The sequence below is a fragment of the Ambystoma mexicanum genome, chromosome 2q, assembly GCF_040938575.1.
Source record: "Ambystoma mexicanum isolate Mex_15411 chromosome 2q, UKY_AmexF1_1, whole genome shotgun sequence".
NCBI lineage: Eukaryota > Metazoa > Chordata > Amphibia > Caudata > Ambystomatidae > Ambystoma > Ambystoma mexicanum.
Genome location: NC_090924.1, coordinates 622,875,807 through 622,901,983, shown reverse-complemented (window position 1 = coordinate 622,901,983; position 26,177 = coordinate 622,875,807). Strand labels below are relative to the sequence as shown.

The following is a 26,177-nucleotide window of genomic DNA, read 5'->3' as shown; positions in this document are numbered from 1 at the left end:
AGTTACAGGGTATGTAGGAAGTTTTGGCTGTACAGGGTCACTGCATGGATTTGGGGACAGATCAGTCACCACACTGTCATCTAAATTGGGAGCTGGAGATCTTCTTGGAATGCCCTGCTCAGCTAGACACATCTGCATACTGTTATCGCTCTGCAACCAAGAGCTGCTTGTGCTCTCCCCGAGGAGTGAAATGTCGGGAGAGCAAGCACCAGTGGGAGGATCATCAAACATGCCAATACGGGAAGAACAATCCTCAACATCAGGGTTGAAAGAGCACTCTGCGCTATCCAGGAACGTTGAAGTGTTGCTTGGGTCATCAGCATCACGTGAAACCGTCACAGCAATGTCTGCATGTGAACAAGAGCCTTCAGTGGCCACTACAAATGAAGGAGATGCTATGTCAGCCAAGGAAGGTGGAGCTGTAGACAAAGAGTCAGCATGTGGAGATAGTGAACCAATGTCAGCACATGTAGATGCACTGTCTGCACCTGAAGAAGCAGCTTCGCTGCCAGCAAGAGTTGATGTGCTGGCCGATGGTTGGACAACATGTGCAGCTGTGTTTGAACTGCCACTTGAGTTATCATCAGACCTCTTGCGCTTGCTTGAATCAGAGCCTGGAGTAGGGCCAGCTCCTCTTGCTTTTGGAGAAAACATATCAACGATTGACCTCTGTTTTGGATCCTTGGGTTTTCCTGTAGGTGTAGACATGTTCGTTCTTTTAGTACTGCTAAATCAGAAGCGATTGTTCAAGCAAATGATGGATTCCTCAGTGTCCTCCTGACTTCTTTTGTGCTTCACTCTTCTTTGGAGGACCACTTCCGCTGAATACCAAAGAGGAGACAAATCTGAAATGTATTGCTTTGGCTTACAAGTTTATCACTGTACTCCCTGAAAATAAGCGAGTACGCCCCAAAAAGAAAAACAGATTACAAATACTCCCAACAAAAAATAGGAAACAAACACTGTGGACCCTGAGCCCTTCTTTCACACACACAGTTCCATGGATGTTTGGAGAGGTAGCGCACGTAGTTCCAAAGGAAGAAAGTACTATTATTACTGCTCGATCGGTAGACATGCACATGATCTTTTAATGTGTATGAGTAACTAGGTGCAACATAATTATTAGAAAAACCTTTCAGTTTTTCAGTTAAAGCATTTTTACTTGCTTACAAAATACTGCCGTGGGGAACTAGATTTACATTTTTACTCCCTAAAAATCATTTTACTTCCAAGTTTACAAAATAGGGAATACAATAGTCCCACTTCAAAATCTTATCTGGAGCACTGAGTACATACCTAAGCAGTGATTTCAAGCATTTATTTTCGTAGCTTACTTTTAGGTCAGTCCTATCTGTCAAGGTAATACTTTACATTTGAGAGATTAACAGTTGCAACCTGTTCAAACTCTGCCTCTAAGAAAAAAGGAAACCTGTGGGTCCCAAAAAACTGAAGTGAAGCATGTGTTCAGTGTCATACAGTTTGAAGTTAATTGTGTGCTGTTCTCTGATTAAATGGAAGAGAAACAGCCATCTTTTCTGTTGAAACAACTAGGACAAGGCTGCAATGCATAAATAGAGATGGAATAACAGATCAGATCATTAACATATGCTGTACATTTTCAATATGTTGCTTCACGTTCATTTACCTCTCACAGCGGTCACAGATAAGGCCTGATGTCAGCTGCTCAATGGTGGTACTGTTTGCTGGCGTTGAGAACACAGCAAGGAAGGAACTTCCACACGAAGATGCAGGTCTGAAAATAATAACAAAATATCAGAAAGATTCATTTGTGCAACACCAGACCATATTAATTTTTAATAGAGTTTTAGAGTTCTGGGGTGCACGCATCATGCAGAGACAAACTGGACCACAGAGGCTTTGCACCTGACAGACCTAGAGAATGACTTCAGGCCCGGCAACGATTCATCATTAACCTTCTGTAACTCAGAGGGATGCATGTTATGCACCATTGTCCTAGGATCTCTAGGAACTAGCTCTGTAGGCCGCAGCAGGCCCAGGCTGAGTGTGTGGCTCGGGCAAGGAGCAGTTTACATAATGTCGTGTCACAATGTAAAATCCTAGTTAAATGCATTGCAAAATGTATAGGCTGCAGGCCACAAATGACTTGGATTTCATCTGCCTGTGGTTAATTTAAGCAGTATAATTTGCATAAGCTGTTGCTTTAAGCTGGGCTCAGGAGGGCACATGAACACAGTGGCGAGGGGCAAGGGGCACATGGACACAGTGACGAGGGGCACATCGACACACTGGCTGGGGTCGTGGGCACATGGAACCGGCTATGACTTATCTTACAGCAGGAATTAAAAAGGCCTTCAATCACTCCCCCACATGATCTATAAAAGACAAAATGTAACGTTAGTAAAACGAATTTGGTGCTGCTGGCATCAGCGGCTTGCTTACTTTCCCTAATGTAAAGCCGTTGCCGTGCCAGCACTGAATTCATTATACTAACATGCTTGCCAACCCTACAGATTTAGGCAGTAGGCTACTGCTTTTTAAGCAGTCCTACCGCCTACAGATTTCAGTGACAGACCCCACTGCTTTTTACAGTGGAAGGTAATTTATGTGACTCTAAGGCGGGCTGCAGGACATAGCATGCAACACATTAGTCTGTCTGTACAGTGGGCTGGTAGGTGATTACTTTCATTGGACTCAGACCAATCCAGTGACCTGACAGCTATGTGACTCTGCCCTGCACTCTGGCCAGGACAGGCCTTAGGTGAACCACTATCAAAGGCAAGTGGCAGAGCGTAACACAATCACACTGCATCTGCCTGTCACGTAGTCACTTATTCTGTACTTCAGTTTCTTTCTCCTGACCTTTCCACCTATTTTGGCACCACTCATCTGCTCATTTTGCACACCATGGCATTGCCCCTCTGCTCACCACAGGTTGCCATATTGTAGAGCAACCAACCTCTACAGTGCAAGTCCCCCAGACGAAGGATTGAATGAATGGGGTAAATAGTGAGGGACGCCCATGTATATTGCAGGACCGTGAGAGAATTGGCAACTGTGAGCAATGTGTGGCCTATACACTTCTCAGTGTCCATCAGTCCATGCTGGAAAATATTTAGGGGGGTGGTGGAGCCGCCCTGGAAGAGACATATGCTCAAATGAAGGAAATGGGGTAGGGACAAACATTGAGCAGTGTGGATATTCTGCACACGAACCTAAATTCACTAATGATGGGGAAAGAGCCCAGCCAGGTGAGTAGACTACTGGGCAGCTGGGATTAGGGGAACCAGGCAACGAATGACCTTTGTGGCCAATGGCCGGTGTGGAAGGTGGTGATCCGGTGTGCTGAGCAGTGGAACCCTGCACACCTGCATCTTCTGAATGTGAAATAGGAGTGTCTGAATATCACAACACAGGCGGGGGAACTACAGGCTGAAAGAGGGAGACTATCAGTCACTAGTACGAGTCCTAGAGGCGCTGGTTAAGAATGTATGTGCCGGTGGCAGCTTAACAACATTGCAAGCCGCCGCCGGCACATATTTGCACGTCAGTAAAATGAATTTGGTGCTGCGGCCTGAGACCTGCCGTCGGTACCTGAATTCATTTTACTACATTGCAAAGATATGCCGGCGGCAGCTTGCAGGCCGCCGCCGGCACATATTTGCACGTCAGTAAAATGAATCACATAACATAACACTTTGACCACTGCTTCTAAGCCCTGTACATGAACTGCACTGTTGCTGCCGTAGCTACCCCAGGGCCTCTGGGCAGTATCAGGGCTCCACCTGCAATCTTGAATTCATCGCAGTAGAGTGACAGTCCCGAGGCAAGGTAGTACAACAGGTTAGGTGACACTTACTGAGATGCTTCGATGTGATATCTTCAAATTTAAACGTGTCGAATTCTTATTTACTGCTTTTTTTTACTGATGTTTTTACTGCCAAATGAGGGGGAGAGTAAACCCCGCACCACCACTCCTTTCCTATAGGCCTAACTCCAACCCACCACCCACCATACATTTCAGGCCTTCACGTTTTTGTTCGAATGCATTCTCTAAAATGTGTTCTAAAATGCGCCGTTTGCACGTTAGAGGTTCGGTTGCTTGCTCATAGGGTGGGGGATTGTATCCCCGGACCACCTACTGAAAATGAAAAGGCGGCACCAGTGATCAGTGCTTCACTCAGGCAGGTGTGTGCCGGGTCACCACTAGGGAACTAGGAGACGCAGTATATATGACTTCTTACATACTACTGTCCCCCTCCTAACTTGCAAAAAAAACTCTCAAGACACTCCCCAGAAAGGCCCCTACTATCAAACATTGCCTCCTCACCCCTTACACCCATTCAACCGCAAGAGAGCGGGGCTCCGGCTTCACAGTCCATGCCTCCACACTCTGAAACGCGCTCCCTGCCCACCTGCGAGACGAACCATCATACAACAGATTTAAATAAAAAACCTCACAACCTGCCTCTTTAACTAAGCTTCTGTACCCCGGCTTTTTTTATGTTGTCCTTTTTTGTCTGATTGTAACTAGCGCCTAGATGCCTACTGGCTTGGTCGACTCATACAAATGCCTAAATACATAAATAAACAACTGCTTATTTGCTAACCCTTTCAGAAGGGGAATGTTGCCTGGGGGACTGCGGGGTGCGCAAGGTGTGACATCACAGTCAGCAAAATACCCTCACATGTACCCGATAACAATCAATTGAAGGAATTCGCTTACAAGAAAAAAACACGGAACATTCTGGTCTTAGCCAGAAGCCCTATAGTAGCCAGTCACGCAGCCGGCATATTTGTCTGCACCAGAGCACACAGAGGGAGTGGCTTCAGCAAATACATTAGCCACCCTACAAAGGTGAGGCCTGGGGCATGCCGCTTCTCGCCTGGAGACTCTTGTATGCATTTAACTCCCTGTTGGTTTTGGCGCGCAGCCTGCTTTTGTGTTGAGATGGACGAAACACAGCCCATCTCGTGGGGACAGATTGGGCGCGCATCCCAGTTTCTGCTTGTTATTAAACATTCCTTTGACGGGTCAATGCAAAGTGCATAAAGGGAGGCAGAGATATGACTGCCTCAAAAATCATTTTTATGACAAACTCGACCTTATCGGTTGGGTGGCTGAAAAGATTGGGCAGTTACAACAGTAACAAAGTGATTCATTTAGTGACGTGCAAATATGTGCCGGCGGCCGCGCTCCTTGGGAGTTTCGCACTTACTGTATGTACCTGGCTCAGACGGAGGAGTCTAAAGTTGGAAACAGTCGTGTGAATGGCTGCAGTGTTACCGACCCCCGTGCCGCTGGCATGATGAGAACAGCCCCTCCCTGAGGCTGGGCAGGCGCTACTGGAGTGTCAGGGCACCACGCCTCAGAGTCACCAGCAGAAGTAACCCGCCCGCAGCCCGGACTCGCTGCTCGTCGGCGGAGAGGGGACTGGGGAGTGCAGGAACCGCGCCCGTTCCTGAGGAGGGCTGGCCGCGCAGCCGGCGTCCAGGGAGCCCTTCCTACCCGCAGCCCAGGAGAACAGGGGTGCGGCAGCGGCGTCGTCCACTCTCACACCCGCCCCATGGAGCCCCGGGCGATGCCACTGCTGCTGCTGATGGCAGGTGAGTGGCGCCCCCTGAGCTACCGCGGTCTCCCACCCACCACTACAACATGGGTCAGATCATAGAGGGGCCATGAAACTGCAATGGCACCCCAGAGAACGAGAGATGCCCCGAGAAGTGGGGAGTGCCTGGCAGGGAGAGTCGCCCCGGGTGAGAAGTGGACCAGGGGGACGAGGGGCCACCGCGGGGTGAGAGACATCTTAAGGCCATGACAGGAGTGAGGGGCAACCTGCAGGGTGGCCACCTGTGGTGCCCAGGGCGCTTACTCCCAGCTGTGTTTAAAGACGGTTAGAGCACAGCAGCCAACAGCTGTCATTATATGAATAGTTCCAGAATTCCCAGCGTTACCTGTGGAAACTAGACGTGGTTTACAACGCGCTTCCACTGAACACTCACCTCAAGCGGCAAGTGCCCAGTGCTGACATCTTTTAAAGAATGCCAACCCCAGAGAGTAGGGAATCCGTGCTTTCCTCAAATCCCCCACTGAAGGCGGCCTGTGGTCAGTTAGCGCCTATCCCATACTTCAAAGAAGTCCGAACCTCCGGTGGCACGTGATCAGCGCACATCCCATCCTTCAAACTAGCCCCCCATCAGGGGCATTTGGACGAGAAAGGGCATAGAAAGTGAAAACATAGAGGATGAAAGGAGAGGGGGCGTAGAACTGGATGGTGGGAGGACGGGTCCAAGGGTGTCAACACTCCCATTTTCAAAAAAACAAAAGAAAAAGAAATAAAGAGCCAACAAAACCCATTCTCAGTGAAACACAATTCGAATTCATGGCCCAGAACCTTATACCTGTCCCTTGATTTCCTGAATGAACGTGCAGAGGTGACATGGCGCCTAGTACTGGCGTTAAGCTGCTTTCAAGCACTTCAAGTTTGCAGCCTCGGTGAATAAGTGAACCGAAGCGCAGGGCGAATGGGATGTTCCCAGGTCCCCACAGTGTATGTAGTCAGGTGGGAAACGGTGGGTCCAATATCAGGATGTTACACTCGTGCGTGTGATGGACCATTTGCATCTATGCTGACTTTTCTAAATAGGCGTCTCGCTCCCCCTAACACAGTAGCCCTTTTGCGGGCCCCTGCAGCCAATAGACAACGTGTTCCCTCTAATGCAATGCAGCCCATCCAAATTTAAACACACGCTAACCTCAAATGAAAGCGTTTTCGTTTTTAATGGCAGGGTGGTGTTCCAAACAGTGTTTAGGAGATGTGGTTACTTTGCAGGTGTGCAATTAATCTGCGCGGGAGACACCCCGAGGACTAGAAGCTGTGTATGCTGTACCGGTCCACTTTCCTGAGACATATCGCACTCTCCCAGCTGTGTAAACAGCCAGTGTTGCCCGTCTTCGCGTCTGTCACCTGTCGCGTGAATGGATGGAGGGCTCTGCCACCGCCTTTCCCGAAGAGAGTAGTGTGGATTAGACAGCACTAGAGGGACATGTGATATGTTTCATGTGACTGAGCCCTGACCCATCCAGGCTTTCAGGCAAACCAAACGTGTTACATCGAGCCGAGGGGTGGCTCTGGATTCATGTGCATACATTTTTAGGCAATTGAAATCGTGGTGTGGGCGGCGGCCTGCAAGCTGCCGCCGGCATATATTTGCAATGTAGTAAAAATGAATTCGGGTGCCGACGGCAGGCCTCAGGCTGAGGCCTGCCGTCGGCACCCGAATTCATTTTACTACATTGCAAATATATGCCGGCGGCAGCTTGCAGGCCGCCGCCGGCACATATTTGCACGTCGTCAGTAAAATGAATTTGGTGCTGGGCTGCGCGGCCTGAGGCCCTCAGGCCGCGCAGCACCAAATTCATTTTACTGACGACGTGCAAATATGTGCCGGCGGCGGCCTGCAAGCTGCCGCCGGCATATATTTGCAATGTAGTAAAAATGAATTCGGGTGCCGACGGCAGGCCAGGCTCAGGCCCAAATTCATTTTACTGACGATGTGCAAATATGTGCCGGCGGCGGCCTGCAAGCTGCCGCCGGCATATATTTGCAATGTAGTAAAATGAATTCGGGTGCCGACGGCAGGCCTCTGCCGTCGGCACCCGAATTCATTTTACTACATTGCAAATATATGCCGGCGGCAGCTTGCAGGCCGCCGCCGGCACAATTACACGTCGTCAGTAAAATGAATTTGGTGAGCTGCGGCCTGAGGCCTGCCTGCCGTCGGCGGCGACCTCGGCTCACGCTCGGCTCGACTCGAGTCTCGACTCAGTCACTCACCTCGTCAGTCAGTCACTGGCCTGGCATCCTCCTTCAGCGGGGGTGGATCAACGTGGGTGGAGGATGCAGCTGGACTGTTTGGACACAACACAGCCTCAGCTGGCAGCAGCAAGACGAGAAAGCACCACACGCGTCGTGAAATAATAAAAATGGAGGCCAACACAAGCGTCGCAGCACGCTGTGGCCACGCCCCCTCCTCCTCTGATTGGTCAATGGCCAGAGGTCGCAAGAGATTGACAGGGGTCGCTGGCCAATCGCCAGCGGTCGCTCTTGCGACCTCTGGCGACCCCCAAATGACGTCCCTGGGCAAGAGTAGCAAGGAAAAAGGTATAGAATGAATTCCCTCTTGGGGTGTATGCAGATATAGGAAAAGAGTATTCCACGAACCTTAGGAAATACTCTAGCCTTCTGCACAGTTTGCTATAACAGAGGCCCACGCTGTTTGCTCATGGCTTGGAACAGCAGCTATGGGTGTCTGTAATGTAGAAACGAGACAAGGGAAGGGGCAAAGGTTGACTGATGGGAACCAACAGACAAGCTCTGTACAAAAGGGTCTACAAACAGTACAAGAGAAGATACTTACAGACAAATCCAGGAAAAGGAAAAGGAGGTTGATAGCAAACTAGCAGAAGGAAATGAAGGGAAAGTCATGTAACAGGATTGGATAGCAGAGGACAGTAAGGAACAAGGTTGAGAGCTCAGAGGAGCAGGAAAGCAATGAGCAAGCCCACAGGAGCAGGGCTGTAAGGTAGAGAGCCCAGAGGGAAAGGGCTTAGGGCAGCAGAGTAAAGCAAGCTGCACGGCAAGGAACCCAGAAGGGCCGTGCAGCAAGGAGTGAGCCCTGAGGGGCAGGGCCGCTGACCATAGAAGGTTGCAGAGGACGGTAGAGGGCTGCTAGGCTGAGAACCCAGCGGAAAAAGGTAGGTAGTAGGCAGCGGAGCGTGATAAGCTGCAAAGTAGGAAGCCTAGAGGACAAGGGCTGTAGGCAGCCGGAGTGAGGCAGGCTGCAGAACAGGGAGCCCAGAGGACAAGGGCTGTAGGCAGCCGGAGTGAGGCAGGCTGCAGAGCAGGGAGCCCAGAGGACAAGGGCTGTAGGCAGCCGGAGTGAGGCAGGCTGCAGAGCAGGGAGCCCAGAGGACAAGGGCTGAGGCTGGAAAGCAGCAGAGCGTGATCAGCTACAATGTGGAGAGCCCGGCAGGGCAAGGACAGAGGCTGGAAGGCAGCAGAGCGTGATCGGCTGCAATGTAGAGAGCCCGGCAGGGCAAGGGCGGAGGCTGGAAGGCAGCAGAGCGTGATCGGCTGTAATGTGGAGAGCCCGGCAGGGCAAGGGCGGAGGCTGGAAGGCAGCAGAGCGTGATCAGCTGCAATGTGGAGAGCCCGGCAGGGCAAGGGCGGAGGCTGGAAGTCAGCAGAGCGTGATCAGCTGCAAGGCAGGAGCCTGGAAGAGCAGGGCTGAGGCAGGGAGCCCAAAAGGCTAGGGCTGTAGGCAGCAGGGTGTAGCAGGCTGCAAGGCAGGACGCCCAGAGGAGCAGGGATGAGGCGGGGAGCCCAAAAGGCTAGGGCTGTAGGCAGCAGGGTGTAGCAGGCTGCAAGGCAGGACGCCCAGAGGAGCAGGGATGAGGCGGGGAGCCAAAAAAGGCCCAGGGCGGAAGGTAGAAGGCATCAGAGCGTGATCAGCTGCAAGGCTGGAGACCGCCAGGGCACTGGAACAAAAAGCAGGTGAAAGCAGGAAACCGCATACAAAGTTTGTAGCTCAAAGCAAAAAGGTGCCGGAAGGACTCTCAATGCAAGAGACTGAGCTCTCGCAGGCAGCAGCCTTTATACTGCCCAGCCCAGCACAGAAGCAGGCTAATTGGTTGCACCTGGCTCAGCACACCTGCAGACAATCGGCCACCTCCCTCTCTGTTCCTGAGCTGGTGGAAGCAGAGCAAATCCCTAAGGCTTCTGGGGATTGTAGTTCTGATGAAAAAAAATAGGAATAGCCAGGAATGGATGGTTATAGCCAAGTGCATTATGGTAAGTGTAGTTTTCTGGGAAAAATAAAAAGGCACCAAAGTCTTGCAAATGGGAAATAAAGTCCAAATAGTGAATAGCGGTTGATCCAGGAGTTTTCTGTAGATAAATGAATAACCATTTGTCCATATTGATTGCCAATGTATGCGCCCATGGCGCAGGCATGACAGTATGCCCCTCTCCAGGCCCCTCTCCAGGCTCCCTGAAGACTGACCAACAGGAAGAAGGTCTGTCACACCGTGAAAGAGTCTTATTCCAAAAAGGCATATCATGAAGCACAAAAAACTGTTTAAGGTTGTAATGTGGGAGTCTTGAAAGGTGGAGACGGTATCAATGTGCTGAACCTTTACGGTAGAAATCAGAAAAGACAAAGTCTTTGGAGCACAAAACCCAACAGAGTGTTCATGAATAGAGGAACTGTGAATGTCTGTTACAGGTTCCATGGCAAAGCTTGCTTTGAAAGGTGACAGTCAGGTGGTGAAAGGTGGAGCCATAGGTACAGCAGAGTTGGTTGCTTTAGCAAGGTTTCCCAAGGCATCAGACACAGCAATGGCAGAGTCAAGATTAGCCGCAGAAACGTCAGGAGTCACAGTGGCGGGTTCTCCATGATTTGTAGGAATTTCAGAAGCCACCGCAACAGAGAGATCATGAATGGCGGTGGATAGTTCCGATGCTGTAGCAACTGGGAGAGTGGGTGCCATAGAAGAACCAGCGGACAAGGACGCACCTGAGACTGAGAGTAGAGTCTGGTAGTTTTAGTGCTGCAGAGGCGCCAGCAAGAACAACCGGAGCTGTAGTCCCAAAAGAAAAGTTGTTATCTGATTTAGCAACAGGTTCTGTCCTTGCAGGCAGAGAGGAAGGGGGTGCTTCTGCTGCGAAAAGAGAGATGTGAGCTGCTGCAACAGTAGCAGATTTAGAAGTATTAGCAGGAGGAGCAGCAGATATTGGGCTACCAGATACAGGAACAGGTAATAAGACAGATGTGGGGTCATGATTGGGTAGGCGTTCTGCAGGCTGATCTTCAAAGTCTGGTGTGCTCAAATTACTTGGTGGGACTGGGGTATTGACTGATGGAAAGGCTGGATTCCAGGCAGGTACCGGGTATTGTTCAGGATTGGAATCATGGTCTAGAGTCTCAGAACCTGAGTTACTGTGGTTGGAAAGTGAAAGAGCTGTGTCAGACTTTAGAAGGGATGCATATGCTAAATTTAGGTCTTCCATCTGCTTGGTATAAATCTGTATCCTTTTCTGCGTGGCAATTCCAGGCCTTACCATGTTGATCTCTAAAGACAGTATTTCGGGTGTAGGACATTGTGTCAAAAGGTCTGGAATGTTGTGTCCCTTCATAGAATTTTTACTATGTAAATAAACAAAGTCATCATAGAGATCTTCGGTCTTTCTTTTAAGGCGTAGAAGTTTTTCTTGTAGCAGGTATGTTTCATTAGCCTGATCTAAAGCTTCAGAATCTGGTGTGGCAGAAAATTCTGTTGTAGCAATGGGAAGACTGACCTTAAGGTTATTGTGGTTGGTAGATACTGGGGAAGTATTAAGACCACCGATGGTCAGTATTGGTCTTTTGTACCCAGGACTAGGTGAACTAACCTCAGGATACATAATACCGTGTCCTGTCAAATGAGGGTTTCCAGTAGACTGGGGAGCTTGCCAATCAGATCTTGAACATATCACTCTAGCAACAGCGTACTCTGGTTTAGAGACCCCCACAATGAGTGCAATATCCTTGGCTGTTACAGTGTTAGAAAAATTATCAGGCTCAGGAGTGTCTTTCACTGTTTGGGCTAACAAGATCTGTAAGAATTCATTATCTTGCCGTAGCTCTTCAACCGATAAGGACTGCGGATCATAGTCGCAAATGTCATAATAGTTATACATGGAAGAAGGGTCAGCAAGCCAGTGAGTGTAGTACCGTGCTTGTAAATCTTTGTTTACTAAGGCAAGACTGTTCTTTAGACTAAGGTTCTTGTTTGCTGTCTTTAGGGGAAGTATAGATTTTTGCAAAGGTTTCTTAACCCGAAAGGAAAGCATCCTTGGTCTGTGTGTGCCTTTCCTGCCTATGGAACAAGACATTTTTGGCTCTTGCATTCTGTCAAGGATGACACTCTATTAAGAGTGGCACAGGACACCCAGAAAGGGTTTGGGTGGTTGTGCCAAAATAAAGTGGACAGATACGTACACACACAGCAGAAAGGAAAGAGAACGAAGAGTAGGCAAGAGTAGCAAGGAAAAAGGTATAGAATGAATTCCCTCTTGGGGTGTATGCAGATATAGGAAAAGAGTATTCCACGAACCTTAGGAAATACTCTAGCCTTCTGCACAGTTTGCTATAACAGAGGCCCACGCTGTTTGCTCATGGCTTGGAACAGCAGCTATGGGTGTCTGTAATGTAGAAACGAGACAAGGGAAGGGGCAGAGGTTGACTGATGGGAACCAACAGACAAGCTCTGTACAAAAGGGTCTACAAACAGTACAAGAGAAGATACTTACAGACAAATCCAGGAAAAGGAAAAGGAGGTTGATAGCAAACTAGCAGAAGGAAATGAAGGGAAAGTCATGTAACAGGATTGGATAGCAGAGGACAGTAAGGAACAAGGTTGAGAGCTCAGAGGAGCAGGAAAGCAATGAGCAAGCCCACAGGAGCAGGGCTGTAAGGTAGAGAGCCCAGAGGGAAAGGGCTTAGGGCAGCAGAGTAAAGCAAGCTGCACGGCAAGGAACCCAGAAGGGCTGTGCAGCAAGGAGTGAGCCCTGAGGGGCAGGGCCGCTGACCGTAGAAGGTTGCAGAGGACGGTAGAGGGCTGCTAGGCCGAGAACCCAGCGGAAAAAGGTAGGTAGTAGGCAGCGGAGCGTGATAAGCTGCAAAGTAGGAAGCCTAGAGGACAAGGGCTGTAGGCAGCCGGAGTGAGGCAGGCTGCAGAGCAGGGAGCCCAGAGGACAAGGGCTGTAGGCAGCCGGAGTGAGGCAGGCTGCAGAGCAGGGAGCCCAGAGGACAAGGGCTGTAGGCAGCCGGAGTGAGGCAGGCTGCAGAGCAGGGAGCCCAGAGGACAAGGGCTGAGGCTGGAAAGCAGCAGAGCGTGATCAGCTACAATGTGGAGAGCCCGGCAGGGCAAGGGCAGAGGCTGGAAGGCAGCAGAGCGTGATCGGCTGCAATGTAGAGAGCCCGGCAGGGCAAGGGCGGAGGCTGGAAGGCAGCAGAGCGTGATCGGCTGCAATGTGGAGACCCCGGCAGGGCAAGGGCGGAGGCTGGAAGGCAGCAGAGCGTGATCGGCTGCAATGTGGAGACCCCGGCAGGGCAAGGGCGGAGGCTGGAAGGCAGCAGAGCGTGATCGGCTGCAATGTGGAGACCCCGGCAGGGCAAGGGCGGAGGCTGGAAGGCAGCAGAGCGTGATCAGCTGCAAGGCAGGAGCCTGGAAGAGCAGGACTGAGGCAGGGAGCCCAAAAGGCTAGGGCTGTAGGCAGCAGGGTGTAGCAGGCTGCAAGGCAGGACGCCCAGAGGAGCAGGGATGAGGCGGGGAGCCCAAAAGGCTAGGGCTGTAGGCAGCAGGGTGTAGCAGGCTGCAAGGCAGGACGCCCAGAGGAGCAGGGATGAGGCGGGGAGCCCAAAAGGCCCAGGGCGGAAGGTAGAAGGCAGCAGAGCGTGATCAGCTGCAAGGCTGGAGACCGCCAGGGCACTGGAACAAAAAGCAGGTGAAAGCAGGAAACCGCATACAAAGTTTGTAGCTCAAAGCAAAAAGGTGCCGGAAGGACTCTCAATGCAAGAGACTGAGCTCTCGCAGGCAGCAGCCTTTATACTGCCCAGCCCAGCACAGAAGCAGGCTAATTGGTTGCACCTGGCTCAGCACACCTGCAGACAATCGGCCACCTCCCTCTCTGTTCCTGAGCTGGTGGAAGCAGAGCAAATCCCTAGGGCTTCTGGGGATTGTAGTTCTGATGAAAAAAATAGGAATAGCCAGGAATGGATGGTTATAGCCAAGTGCATTATGGTAAGTGTAGTTGTCTGGGAAAAATAAAAAGGCACCAAAGTCTTGCAAATGGGAAATAAAGTCCAAATAGTGAATAGCGGTTGATCCAGGAGTTTTCTATAGATAAATGAATAACCATTTGTCCATATTGATTGCCAATGTATGCGCCCATGGCGCAGGCATGACAGGAAGCTGGCAAAGTTAGTTTCCCTACCTGGATATTTAAATGTTTATGGGTCTTTTAAAAATCACTTCTCTTGTCACAGTGCATTTTGTTTTGCATTTGACATGTGATTAAGTACACATATAAACAAAACAGATATATATTGTCTCTTGGCTCTACTTTCTAAATAATGTTTTAATGCTGGCTATATGCAGCAATACAATCCACTGAAATGATCTGCTGTTGTTTCCAAAAATGAAATTATAAATGCCGATGTAATGTGTGCATATTTGCCCTTAGAATTAATTCAAATTTGACTCTGTGACAATGGATTGATATTGAACTTTCTTTTATTCTAGAATATCAATTTTGTTCTTCTTAAATCAATGTTGTCTTATTTGTGTATCCACAATTTTCAATCTCTAAAAAATTGTTGTGAACGTTTCATCTTTGGTGATTCAAAATCCTCGTCTTCTTTGACAATTCATGGTCACAGTCACATGCGATAAAGTATGAAGGATATTGCAAGTCACTGAGGGAGAAACAAGGCTGAAGTTCAAGTCCCTTCATGAGGAGCCGAAACTTCGAGGTCACTTGCAAAATCTTTTCTACTTTTATTCCCTATAATACATGGTCACACCAGCATCCTCTTCAGCCTTGAAACACATTGTGTATAGGTGCATTATAAAAACCCAATAAATAAATAAGTATTCGATTTCACACTGCACGCTCGAATGCAAGAGATATTCCAGAGGTTAATGGGTGAAATAAGGTAGAATCTTTCCAGTTGAAAAAAATACAATGACACACAGCTTTGAATGAGTTGCAAACAAACACATAGGGCCTCATTCACAGAAGCGTTTTATAATGGTAAAACCCCATAGGAAAACTCTGTAGGAATAAGGGCCATAGTTTGAGTATTTGGATAAAAACGCATGCAAAAGCCAATCTTGTGGTTCATAATTAGTATGATGGCGTAAGTAAATGGCTTCTCTCCTGTACTAAAGTTCAACATAGCACTCAATAAACATGCCTTAATAAATGTGGCCTTATCAGATACAGACTGTAAATGCTGAACAACGTGTGCAATTAGAAAGTCATCTGAAAAATGTGTCACGGTTTTAATTAAGTGTTTTAGTAGCAGCTGGAATTCTGCTAAGAGAATTGCTTGAAAACTCTGTGATGCCTCTGCTAGACGCATTTTGGGCCCACAGCCCAACTTGTAATCATTCATTATATTTGAGTAGTGCTGTGTACAGGCTTGTATCCAGATTGTACATGCTTGCATGTAATTTGAAGTCTCCTAGCCCTCAACTGTGGTCTATCCTGGTTGTTAAAGGCCTGAAAGCCCAAGTTAACACCCGACAGAAGCAAGAGGGTTGTTGTGAGCTTAGTGACATTAACAGCCCGGTATAAACCACTGGTGAGGGCTGTAAAGCTGTTAGCCCTGGGTGGGAATCTAGACTGAAGAAACAAAAGGAGAACCCGAGCCATGTGTTTACTGAATTAATCATGCTGAGAGGGCGTACTGCAACTACGAGGAAAAACAAAATGGCCGCCAGTGAGATTGAAAATGGTACTCTATCCGAGGAGATAGAGGCCCATTCCATTTCCATGACAGAGGTGGTGGAGTGGCATTGAATCCACAGCTGGGTAAGGAAGAAGAGTAAAAAAGCAGATGGGCAACAGGGAAGGGAAAGAGGTGAGCGCATTGACTGCAACCCAGGATGGACTGAAAAAAAAAAAAAAAGCGTCCCTGGAAATGCTTTTCAAAGTGCCCCCATATTACACTGTGTGACCATGCCAACCCCTTTAAGTAGGGTTTGGGGACGGGGTTCATCCACAAGCAAATTTGAAAAAATGTATCCGAATAGTGAATTTTAATGCACATTTCTTCCTGTATAGGGATTAAAACGCAGTTAAGTATAACAAAAAACGAACAAGTATCATTTGTTAAGGATGTGTTTTTATAACAAATTCTTTGCATCAAATGTTATGTGGGGGACGATGAGAGATGGAAAGTAGGGGGCTGGGTGCATGGGAGAGATTCTAGGCGCAGCAGAAAACCAACATACCCACAAAAAAGAGGCCCATGGTGCAGTGGCCCACGGGGAAAGACCAGAGTTCCCTGTAGGCCGGTGCACCGGTGGTGGAATGGGTACCACCCAAAAAGTTCAGAATGCAGGATAATACCATAGATTAGTGGAGGGCTAACTGCAGCCCACCAGATGTTTTCGCGTACAACTTCCCCAAGCTCTAGACAGCATAGTCTATGGTGAGTACCCATGGGAATTGCAGGCCCAAACATCTGGGGGAACCAGATTGGTTATCACTGCCCTAGGTTAATGCCCACATTTCGAGCCTTCTGATTGGCTAAGGCACACCACCCAGGTTCTAATAATAATGATATCAGGTTTTGTATAGTGCGCCAAAATCCTCCCTCTCCAAATTGATGAAGGGCTGAGGAATTCTAAATTGCACAATGCAAGCTGGCTCCTTGTCAGAGGTGAGCGCTGAACCCCCAAGCTAACCACCCGACTACGTATCATAGGAATATTATCTTGCCAATTATTCTCCACATGTATGTCCAGACAAAGTCACTGACTGGTTTGAAACATGAACATAGTGTGACCAAATACCTCCCCCTTGTTTTGATCATGACCAGGCAGATTATTTTAACCAAGTCTTTTGTTTTGTATTTCTCCAGTTTGTAACAGCGCCTATGGGAAGGCTCCTGTGAGACGGCGAGGAATCCTGGAGCTGGCGGGTGCCATCCACTGCACCACAGGTCGGGCTGCCATTTCCTACTTGGGTTACGGGTGCTATTGCGGTTTAGGAGGACAAGGTTGGCCCAAAGACGAGGCAGACTGGTAAGTAGAACTCGGTTCTAAATTTGCCAGGTGTGTATCCACTATCAGAAAGTGTCAACCACAAGCGCAATCACACTATTTACAAGCACTCTGTGGATACTAACATACACAAAGTTCTAAAAGCGTAATGTTTCCTAGTCAGTCCACGTTGTTAGCGATAGAAGGGACTGGTATATCCCTTTCAGCTACAGACTGATAGCTCACGCTCTCAAATAGCTTCTTGTTTTAAGCCTTTCTTCTAGTTCCCCTTCCAGCGCCTATGCATCACGATCTCTAACGCACTCTGGCCCCCCATAATCCCTCCCTACCTGTTTACAGGTGATCTGTATTTGTCTTCCCACTCTCTGGATCTGCACAGAGCTGTTGGCCTTGTTGTTCACCACCCCCATAGGAGAAAACTATGCTCTTTCAAGGTCCCATGCCATAACTCTGCCATTCGCTACATCTCATCCCTTGCTTGGCATGAATTTGTTTCCCTTTTCTTGCTCCAAAATGTTGTGTTCCTTTTCCCCTTTTCTTTAAATGGTAGGCATCCTGAAAGGGCTCCCTTTATCTGTTCACTCCCTCACCCACGGGGTTCCCCAAGGGCTACTTCCCGGATTGCGTGATTGGACTGCACCCATTGCTCTGAAATTCCGTTTTCCATTAGATCACCTTTTAACTCCGCGATGACTCCATGGCAGCTTTCGCCGTCATTGAGTATCCCTAACTTCCTTTCTTCCTCTCTTTCCCAATGGTATTTACCAGAGCCATCTTGTTATTTCAAAGCGCTTCCCACATGCTCGTACCTGCCTGTACTTCCCATCCTTCCATTTTTACCGTTTGTTCCACCTGCATTTTGATCGCCTTCCCCTCTGCCCCCAAGACCAACTCCTCAATACCCCTTGTATCACAGTGCAACTTCTGGGTTTCCCCCGCCCATTCATTTATTTATGCGTTTATGCTTTCATAGCATTCCTTTGAGCCATCCTCGTTAGAACCATTCAAATGTCTGACAAGTGTTGCCTGTCTTAGGTGAAATATCCTGTTGTCCCTTAGCACCAGTAGGCTGTACCTTACTATTCCAAATTCCATAAATTTCCAGATTTGCCCACTGCTGAGTTTAATCTCCTCATCTACCGCAGGAGGAGACTACTACCCTTCACTGGAAGGTCATTGCTCCTCACGTGTAAAATTAAAGTATTTGGCGTGCCTCTCTTCTCACTTCTCTTATTACCAACTCATATAGCTTCTGTGCTTCACGTCCCCTTTCCCTAACCACAACCCTTCTTTCCACAAGCAAACAATGTCTCCTCTGCCGCCCAAAAGAAAGAGGACTCCTATCTCATGTACTACCGTTATGTACTTCACTACCACCTCCATGCTCTTTGAAATCCTTAGCCCCGCCCCCAAATATGGTGTTTTCCCAGGCCTTCTCCTGCCTGCCCAACTCTATTTTGCTCCTTCCGCAGCCCTTCTTTGGGTATGTGGTCTCTGGGTGCCAGATGGGTATCGCTGCTAAAGACGCCCCTTTGGTCGGTGCAATCATCTGGCCTTCCATGAGTGTCTGTGCCTCCTTTTGAAATGTGTCAATTTCATGTACCTCTCATAAATATATCGAGCCCATTTAAACCCAATGGGGCCATTGGTTCATGTCCTTCATCTGGTGAATATGGTGTCTTATTGGAGGGTGTATCGTTGGCCTGGATAGTTTGTAGTTAAGAGAAGTAATCTCATATTCAGTAGCCTATCAACCTCATTCATGTGGTGAGAAATGAGCCAGCGTTTTGAGGTATTTGTGCACTGGTGTTTACCACTTCTCCTGTTTATTGCCCATTGGAGGATTTTTTGGCATCCAAACAACTCAGAAACTAAAGAAGTTTGAGACTCAATATGCTACAGCTAGCTCTGGGGTATTCAAAGGGAATCACTTTGAGATATTAACTGCTTCTTGATTGTCATCTGGTTTCACGAAATCTCTACTTAAAACAAAAAATGAAATCACAAAAAAAATCGCACCCAGATAATAAAAAAAATGATTTGCTGAAAACATGTGTTTGTAATATTCCATTTAATTAAATGTAGAATCTGACAGGTGATACAAATGTGGGTAACCCCCTAAGTTTCAGGTCTTCACAATAGACGTCCTTTACTGCACTGCCTTTTAATCTTCTGAACCAGAGGCCTTCCTGCTTTATTTCCATGATCTGTATAATATTTCTTAATATTGAGAACACCATAATCTCTGTTATCAGACCACGGGACATTACCCTGGCGGATTAGCATGAAATAATCGAATGGAGAAATGAACACTTTTTTTTTTAATAATGTGGGGGGAGACACCCGCTCTCCCCACCCCCTACCTTAACTATTACCCTTACCCCACACCTATATTTTAGAAAAATGTCCCCAAATTTTGAAATAAATCGGTTAAAAATGCGGTCGTTTCTCACTTTGTTATTTTAAATTCGATCATTTCTTAGTTAAGTTAGCTCAAACATTATTTTACGGGATCTGGTGTCTTCTGTTCCTGTCATATTATTTTAATCTTTCTTTCTGAGCCTTTATTTGACAGTGTCATTAGGCATAGACACAATCTTAAATTGTTTAAATTTTTTAAAATTATTATGCCATATAGTAAATTACAAACTTTTGCCATCTGTTACATTAAAGTCTTCACATACTCATCATTTTAAAAAGTTTTTCCATTTCCCACTTCATAAGATCTTTTGGCAAAGGGCATCTCTAAGCACCTAACAAGAGCATAGTTCAGACCCATATTTGTTCCTCCATACAGGGCTTCCCACCATGCTTCTGCGTCAGGTCCACATTTTTTATTTAGATGGTTATAGAGATGCAGGGTCCTATATGTTTTCAATTTGGGTCAAAATAGGCTTAAGTGAGTTTCTGGGCGTTTTTCGCATAATCTGCATGTATCAGATCCTGCAGTCATTCTGTATCTACATAAAGTAGACTTTGTATGAAGTATATTCAGGCGGAATCTGAGTAATAGATCTCTATGATTTGCACTCGGAAATTTTCTGAGTTATAATAGTGTTGTATTGGGTAGCGCGGACAGGTTACTTAGGAGTGTATGCATTTTAACGTTTTCTCTTTTCGATTCAGTTACTCTCCAATCATCAGCCCACAAAATGTTCTTAAGTGCAGGATTCTGTAATTGGGTACCAACAGTTACACCTAGATTTAGAAGAATTTTGTTGCATCTTTCTTGCTACGCGTTCGGGGACCAGTCTGAGATTACAGCAAAATATTAAATTGTGGTGGGCGATCTGGAGCCTTCAGCTTGCTAAAAAGAAATAAGTATTTCCAGATGACTCTTACTTGTAATGATAGCAAGCTGATCACATGTCTAAGGATCGTAACCGGTACGGCATTCGGTAGACGTAGAATTGATCTCCAGAATCTGCCCTCTAGCCGATCCCATATTTTCCAGGGTAGGGCAAGGCATGCTTCCGCTGCGTAAGAGATAGATGGTATCAATTTTAGAGTGTAGAAATTGATTATTGGGAGAAGTGAGAACTTGCCATACCTCCGTGCAATTAAGTTACCTTGGTTGGTAAGTTGTCTGATTTTGTTTTCCAAGTGATCTTTCCACTGTGTTTTGCATGTGCTTGTGATGATCATAGCTCCCAGGTATTTTATTGACGGGATTCGTTGAATTCTAGGTTTATTTAGGACCCAGCTCAGGGGTTTTCAGTTTTCTACCTTATTTGTTCTCCAAAATTAAAGTTTCTGTTTTTCTGACGTTTTATTTGTAGACGATTTTGTTTAACATATTGATGTAGGATGTCTAATTTCTTCTGAAAGCCTAGCTGGTTCTGTCCAAGATGACAAGGTCGTCAGCGTATAGGAGCCATCCAATCATGGATCCATACATTTTTGGCGAACATGAGAGTGATGGATCAATCAAATATTGGAGATCAGAAATGAAGATATTAAAGAGCCCTGCAGCTAGAGGGCATCCTTGCTTCAGGCCTTTAAAGGTTGGAATACTCTTGGACATGTGTTCTTCTACAACTAACTTGATTTCTAGTGATGTCCCTGTCTATAAGGCTTTTATCGTTGACAGTAAATCTATTGGACTTCCCATGGTTTTAATTTTCTCCCACAGACGCTCTCTTGTGATGCTATCAAATGCATGCTCTATGGCGATACATGCTAGATACATTTTCAATCTCATATAAGAGTATTCATCTTCAATAAACTTAATAAGAGAAGTTTTAGGTTACAACCTACCCCTTTGACAAATCCTGTTTGACGAAGGTCGACTGTTCCTGAATATTTAACCCATTCATTTAATCGTTTCAGAAGGATTGTTCCAAAGATCTTACCTAAGATGTCTAATAAGGCAATAAGGTGATAGTTTTTGCTGTTAGATCGATCGCCCTTTTTAAAGATCGGGACTACCACGGATTGTTTCCAGGAAGCCAGGACGTGCCTTTTTGTTAATAATTCTTTTGAACAGGATCTCGCAAAAACTGGCCCATTCCTCCAGAGCCACTTTTAAAAAAAATGTTTCTTAGGCCATCTGGTCCTGGGCTCTCGAATTACTAGATTTCTTTATTACTGCTAGTATTTCCTCCTTATCAATGGTGATCTTCCATTGCACAACTCGATCAGGGAGGTGTGCTTGTCTTTGTATAGGGATTTTGCCAAACAGGTTTCCAAAATGAGATGCCCAGGTACTTTCAAGTATTGGGTTTAACTGAAATGGACAGATCTCTCCACTTGTCCCGTTTAACAGTTTCCACAGGTTCCTTGTGTTCTGCGAGTCTAGGGATTGAAGCATTCTCTCTGAATCCTGTTGGTACATAACTGATCTGTGCTAAGCAACCCAGTTCTTATACATTTTGTCTGTTTCTTGAACAAGATATCTTGTGTTACAGCCGGTGTGAGATGCAGTTCTTTGAGATCCTTCCGCAAAAGGTTTTTGGGCACCTATACACACAATAGCAAAACACAAACAACAAGACATTAAAATCAGCAATCATAAAACACCAAAAAATTAGGATTGAAAGTGCAACAGTCAAACCTGCTATTGGATGTAGAAGATGATTTAGTAGTTTTGGTATGCGCTCTATGTGAGTGGGAGTCAAAAGAGAATAACTACCAGATTACTTAGAGCATCTGCGAATTGAGACTAATTGTACATTTCCAAGTGAATCACGAGCAAGCACTTGCTGCTTTAGTTGTAAGCAGCTGTTAGCAATTGTACGCCTAATGCACCAAACATCAATACTATTCAACAGAATATCTTAATGTGTAACTTCACTTTTCCATCCAGAACAGTAATATCTGGTCACTTGTCCATATAACATAAGTCCAATTTAAACAGAATCAAAAAAGAACCAATTGCCACAGAAAGGTAATTCCTCCTTCTTGAATTTACTTAATTCACTTGATCCAAAAACAATTCCTCCCAAGCAAACTACTTGATCCAACCTGTTTTCATCCAAACAAGCCAACACGTGTTTCGCTTAGCGCCCAACTTTACTTCAGTGGAGGCTAAGGAGCTTCTTCATGGCTATAACATGATGCATTATAGTAGCGCATGGAGAGAACTATCTATAAGGAAACTGTATTCTTTTTTGTCCTTTAGTTGTAAACAAACAGCTGGAAGACCGGTCTGCATTACAGAGAATCTTTATAGCAGGACGACCACCCAATATGATTGCACTTTCCACAAAACTCTGATGACCTTCTGCAATTTTGTATTAAATGCTTCTTGGTGAGCTTTCCGGGTGAATATGTGACCTGCTTTTCCTCAACATGTCATCTTACAAGCAAGACTGCCCAAGGTTTGCTTGATGGGTGATGTTCCAGATCTACTGAGAAGATGTCACTGGGAGGTTCAGAGTGAAAGAGAAAACCAAGACACAAAGTGCTCTACCCAAGCTTCCATGACAACCATTCCTGGCTATTGATATACACAAGTGAGCCAAAGGCTCTCTAAATTACCCTTGGCTTGTCTTTTGGCAGTGAATTTCACACTCTAGAAGCAGCCCTACAGATAAGGGGTGTATCAGCCACTTTTACTCCCTACAAATAGGCAAATAATGCCAAAAAATGTAAATAGGGAGTACAAATACTCCCAACAAAAAATAGAAAACGGATAAGTAGGGCCTTGTGCCCCTGCTTTCACCCACACAGCTCCATTGATATGTTTGAAACAGCAGTTTGCATTGTACCACAAGCAAACTGCTATTATTAGTACCTGATCAGAAGAAGTAAACCTGTATCTTTTCATGTGTATGAATAATGTGGTAGAGAGGAATAATTATTACAAAAACATTTCCGTTTTTAGTTAAAACATATTTTTACTCGCTTATAAAATATTCCCATTGGGAATTGGACTTACGTTTTTGCTCCTTAAAAAATCATTTTACTCCCAACTTTAAAAAATAGGCAGTAAAATACTCCCACTTAAAAGTCTTATTTGGAGCACTGCTAGCACACATTAAAACCTCACCTACAAAATAACAAAATGGAATAAACTACCAAATTATCCTATTCACCATAAAATGCATGTTAATACATTTCATTAATATAATCACTCTCTTTAGACAGACCAACTGTGTACTTACTGTGCGGTGTCAGTAATGGGAGGCGGACAACTGTTTGAGGATTTATCAAAGTATGCAATTTTTTCTTTGAAATAAATATGTTAAAAATGCCTCACTGTCCCTACTCTGCTGAGGATTTCCATGCCTAACCAAGGCTAATGGAATACACTCTAACACAGGATAACAGGCCCTCACACTAAGCAACAAATAAAAAAAGAAAATATATGGCAATACCACATGACATGAACAACATTCAAAGTAATTTCCCTTCCCCAGGATTCAAAATCACTTCTGCAAATGTTCAACTAAAGAAAGAAATATCTTGAATCAGTTCTTGATGTTTCAAAGACAAAGTAAAAGGTCATTAACCAAAGTTCCACTGACAACAAATCTCTTCTCCTGGGTGAAATGTCCACTTTCCACTTCCAGCAAAATAGCACCAATGGTAATCCTGGCCACGATGCTTGAAATCTTTGAGAAGATTTGCCACAGTTTAAAAGGAAATGTAATAGCACCAATGTTAATCCTGGCATGAAGCGTTGCCACCTTTTTAAGAAGGTTTGCCACAGTTCAAAGGGAAATGCAATAGCACCAATGTTAATCCTGGCATGAAGCATTGCCACCTTTTTAAGAAGGTTTGCCACAGTTCAAAAGGAAATGCAATATCCACACTGTCAGTAATACACAATTCTTAGTGAACAGTTAGGATATCTTTAGTTACAGTTTTAGCATTCACAATGGTATATTTCTCTGGATGACTTTTCAGTGCTGCTGCTTCAACTTCAACAACTACACTTCTACTTGCTTTACCATGAGAACGGTCACCTTTGTCTCACAGTACTCCACCTTGTTTAGACTACTAAAGTGTTGCATCTACAGACAACCAGATATACCACTACAGCTTCAGTACTTTGGACTACTACCACAGCTTCAGTGATTCTGGACTTTTAGACAGCCTTCAACAAGATATACTTTAAAGCACTTCAACCTCTTCAGGTAGGCAAGGCACCAGGGACGTCATTTCACAAAAATGCCAGGGGTAGCAGAAGTGACAGCACACGTCACTTAATCTCTGATGACATCACAGGAAGTGATATCATTTGAACACGCCCCCAAGTGACATCACGGGAAGTGATGGAACACGACTTTTCACACCTTGACAAAACAGGAAGCAACATCACATAACAATGTTTCTAAGTACACTAAGAAAAATATGGCTACGATATAACTGTAATGTGATATACATTTCATACAAGAATGGATCACCATATGTAGCGTTAATATCAGTGTGTATAGGCCATTATTACCAAATTACTGTGAATGTAAGCAGACCTCCAACACAACAACCTGGATTAGCAAAAGATGGCCATGCCCAACCCGTTGTTTTCGGATGTGTAAATTTGAGGAAAACCAAGGTAAAATGAATAGGAACACATTTCAAGATCGATTACAGTATGCTCAAAAACACATGCCCGAACGATCGGGACAAAACAGTATTTGAGAAAACTTCCCCTTTAAGGCGTACCTTCCCCCAGTAGACAGAAGCCCTCCTTGGGAGGTCCTTTTGGAATCTGTGCTTCAAAGATACTCCTGGAATGACAATGACTCCCTCACACTAGGGTACTGATTGCTGGAGTCCTTTTGAAGTAGTCAGACAGAGGGAGGGGGTAAAGTTAGAGTAGCCCAGAAGTAAGATTTAGCCCAGAAAGGGCTCCCACCACCTTGCATTCTGCTAGAGTTCCCCAAGCTTCCTCCCCGTCCCCACTTCCTTCAGACAAAGCACTCTGGGTATGGCATCAGAAGGCAAAGGACACCTACTACAGAATCCTGCATTGGACCCCTGACAATAGGCATGCTTTGGAACAATCCACTGTAGCATTTTGCCTTTTTAATGTTGAAACCCTGATCTTAGTTAATTCATCGTTGGACTTCAAGGCAAGAATGATTCAGCTGGAAGTCTGTTGGAGATACAGTGTATGCCAAAGTCCTCTGCCAAAGTATTGAAGTTAGAAGTCTCCAATCAAAAGGAATGCTCTTCTCCCTACCGACCTCAATGGTACATCTGGTGTGACATTGACCTGCTTCCTGTGTACTGCAACTAGGAACCTGCTCACTTGAGGAGAAGGACCCCTTATAGATGCCAGATAATATCCTAAGAGGAAGTGCAGAACAATTGACACACCATGTCCCTGGAAACCCCAGAGTTGGTCTTCACGCAAACAAGAAGCAGCTCAGAAACCTATTTACTGCCTTGAGACCTCTTTAAGATGGCTTCACTGCTTTGAACTCCTTTCAAGCTCTTACAGAACCTGCAGTGCTGCTTTTAGCAATCGAAGAACTTCGAACCACTTAACTGCTTCTTTGAGGTGTCCTGACGCTGACTTGACTGAGTGAAGCTCATCGTTGCCACAGCTCGACCGCCGGCTTGCCGTTGTGTATGCACCCAACAAACAACATCCTCAGTGCCAACCCGACCCAACTGAAGCATTACCTCAACCCGCCTCGAAAGCCGACTTGACCCACTGAAAGCCCCTTCTCAAAGCTGTCTCAATTCTGACTTGCTAGTGAAACAACCCGACTCGACAATCTTGATACTGGCTTGACTGCAGAAAATTGCAGTATTCCCAGCTCAATGCTGAGAAGCACCCAAGCCAATCAATCAAGGTATTTTCAGTGGTCCTGTCCCCAGTCCTCCTTAAAGGGCCTTGGTGACTTGCAAGACACCCCTCTTTGCATTTTAACACGCTTTGAAGTACTATGGACATTTGCTGTTCAAA

The 26,177-nt window shown here is 46.2% G+C and overlaps 1 protein-coding gene across 1 annotated transcript in view; it reads left to right on the top strand.

Moving 5' to 3' along the window:
* The first annotated feature begins 4,346 nt into the window (after positions 1 to 4,346).
* Positions 4,347 to 26,177, top strand: part of PLA2G10 (phospholipase A2 group X) — a 228,655-nt gene continuing 206,824 nt past the window's right edge. The window contains exons 1-2 of the mRNA XM_069647789.1: positions 4,347 to 5,586; positions 16,675 to 16,837. Coding sequence (XP_069503890.1) covers positions 5,547 to 5,586; positions 16,675 to 16,837 — 203 coding nt within the window. The 5' untranslated portion in view covers positions 4,347 to 5,546. The remainder of the gene's footprint in view (positions 5,587 to 16,674; positions 16,838 to 26,177) is intronic.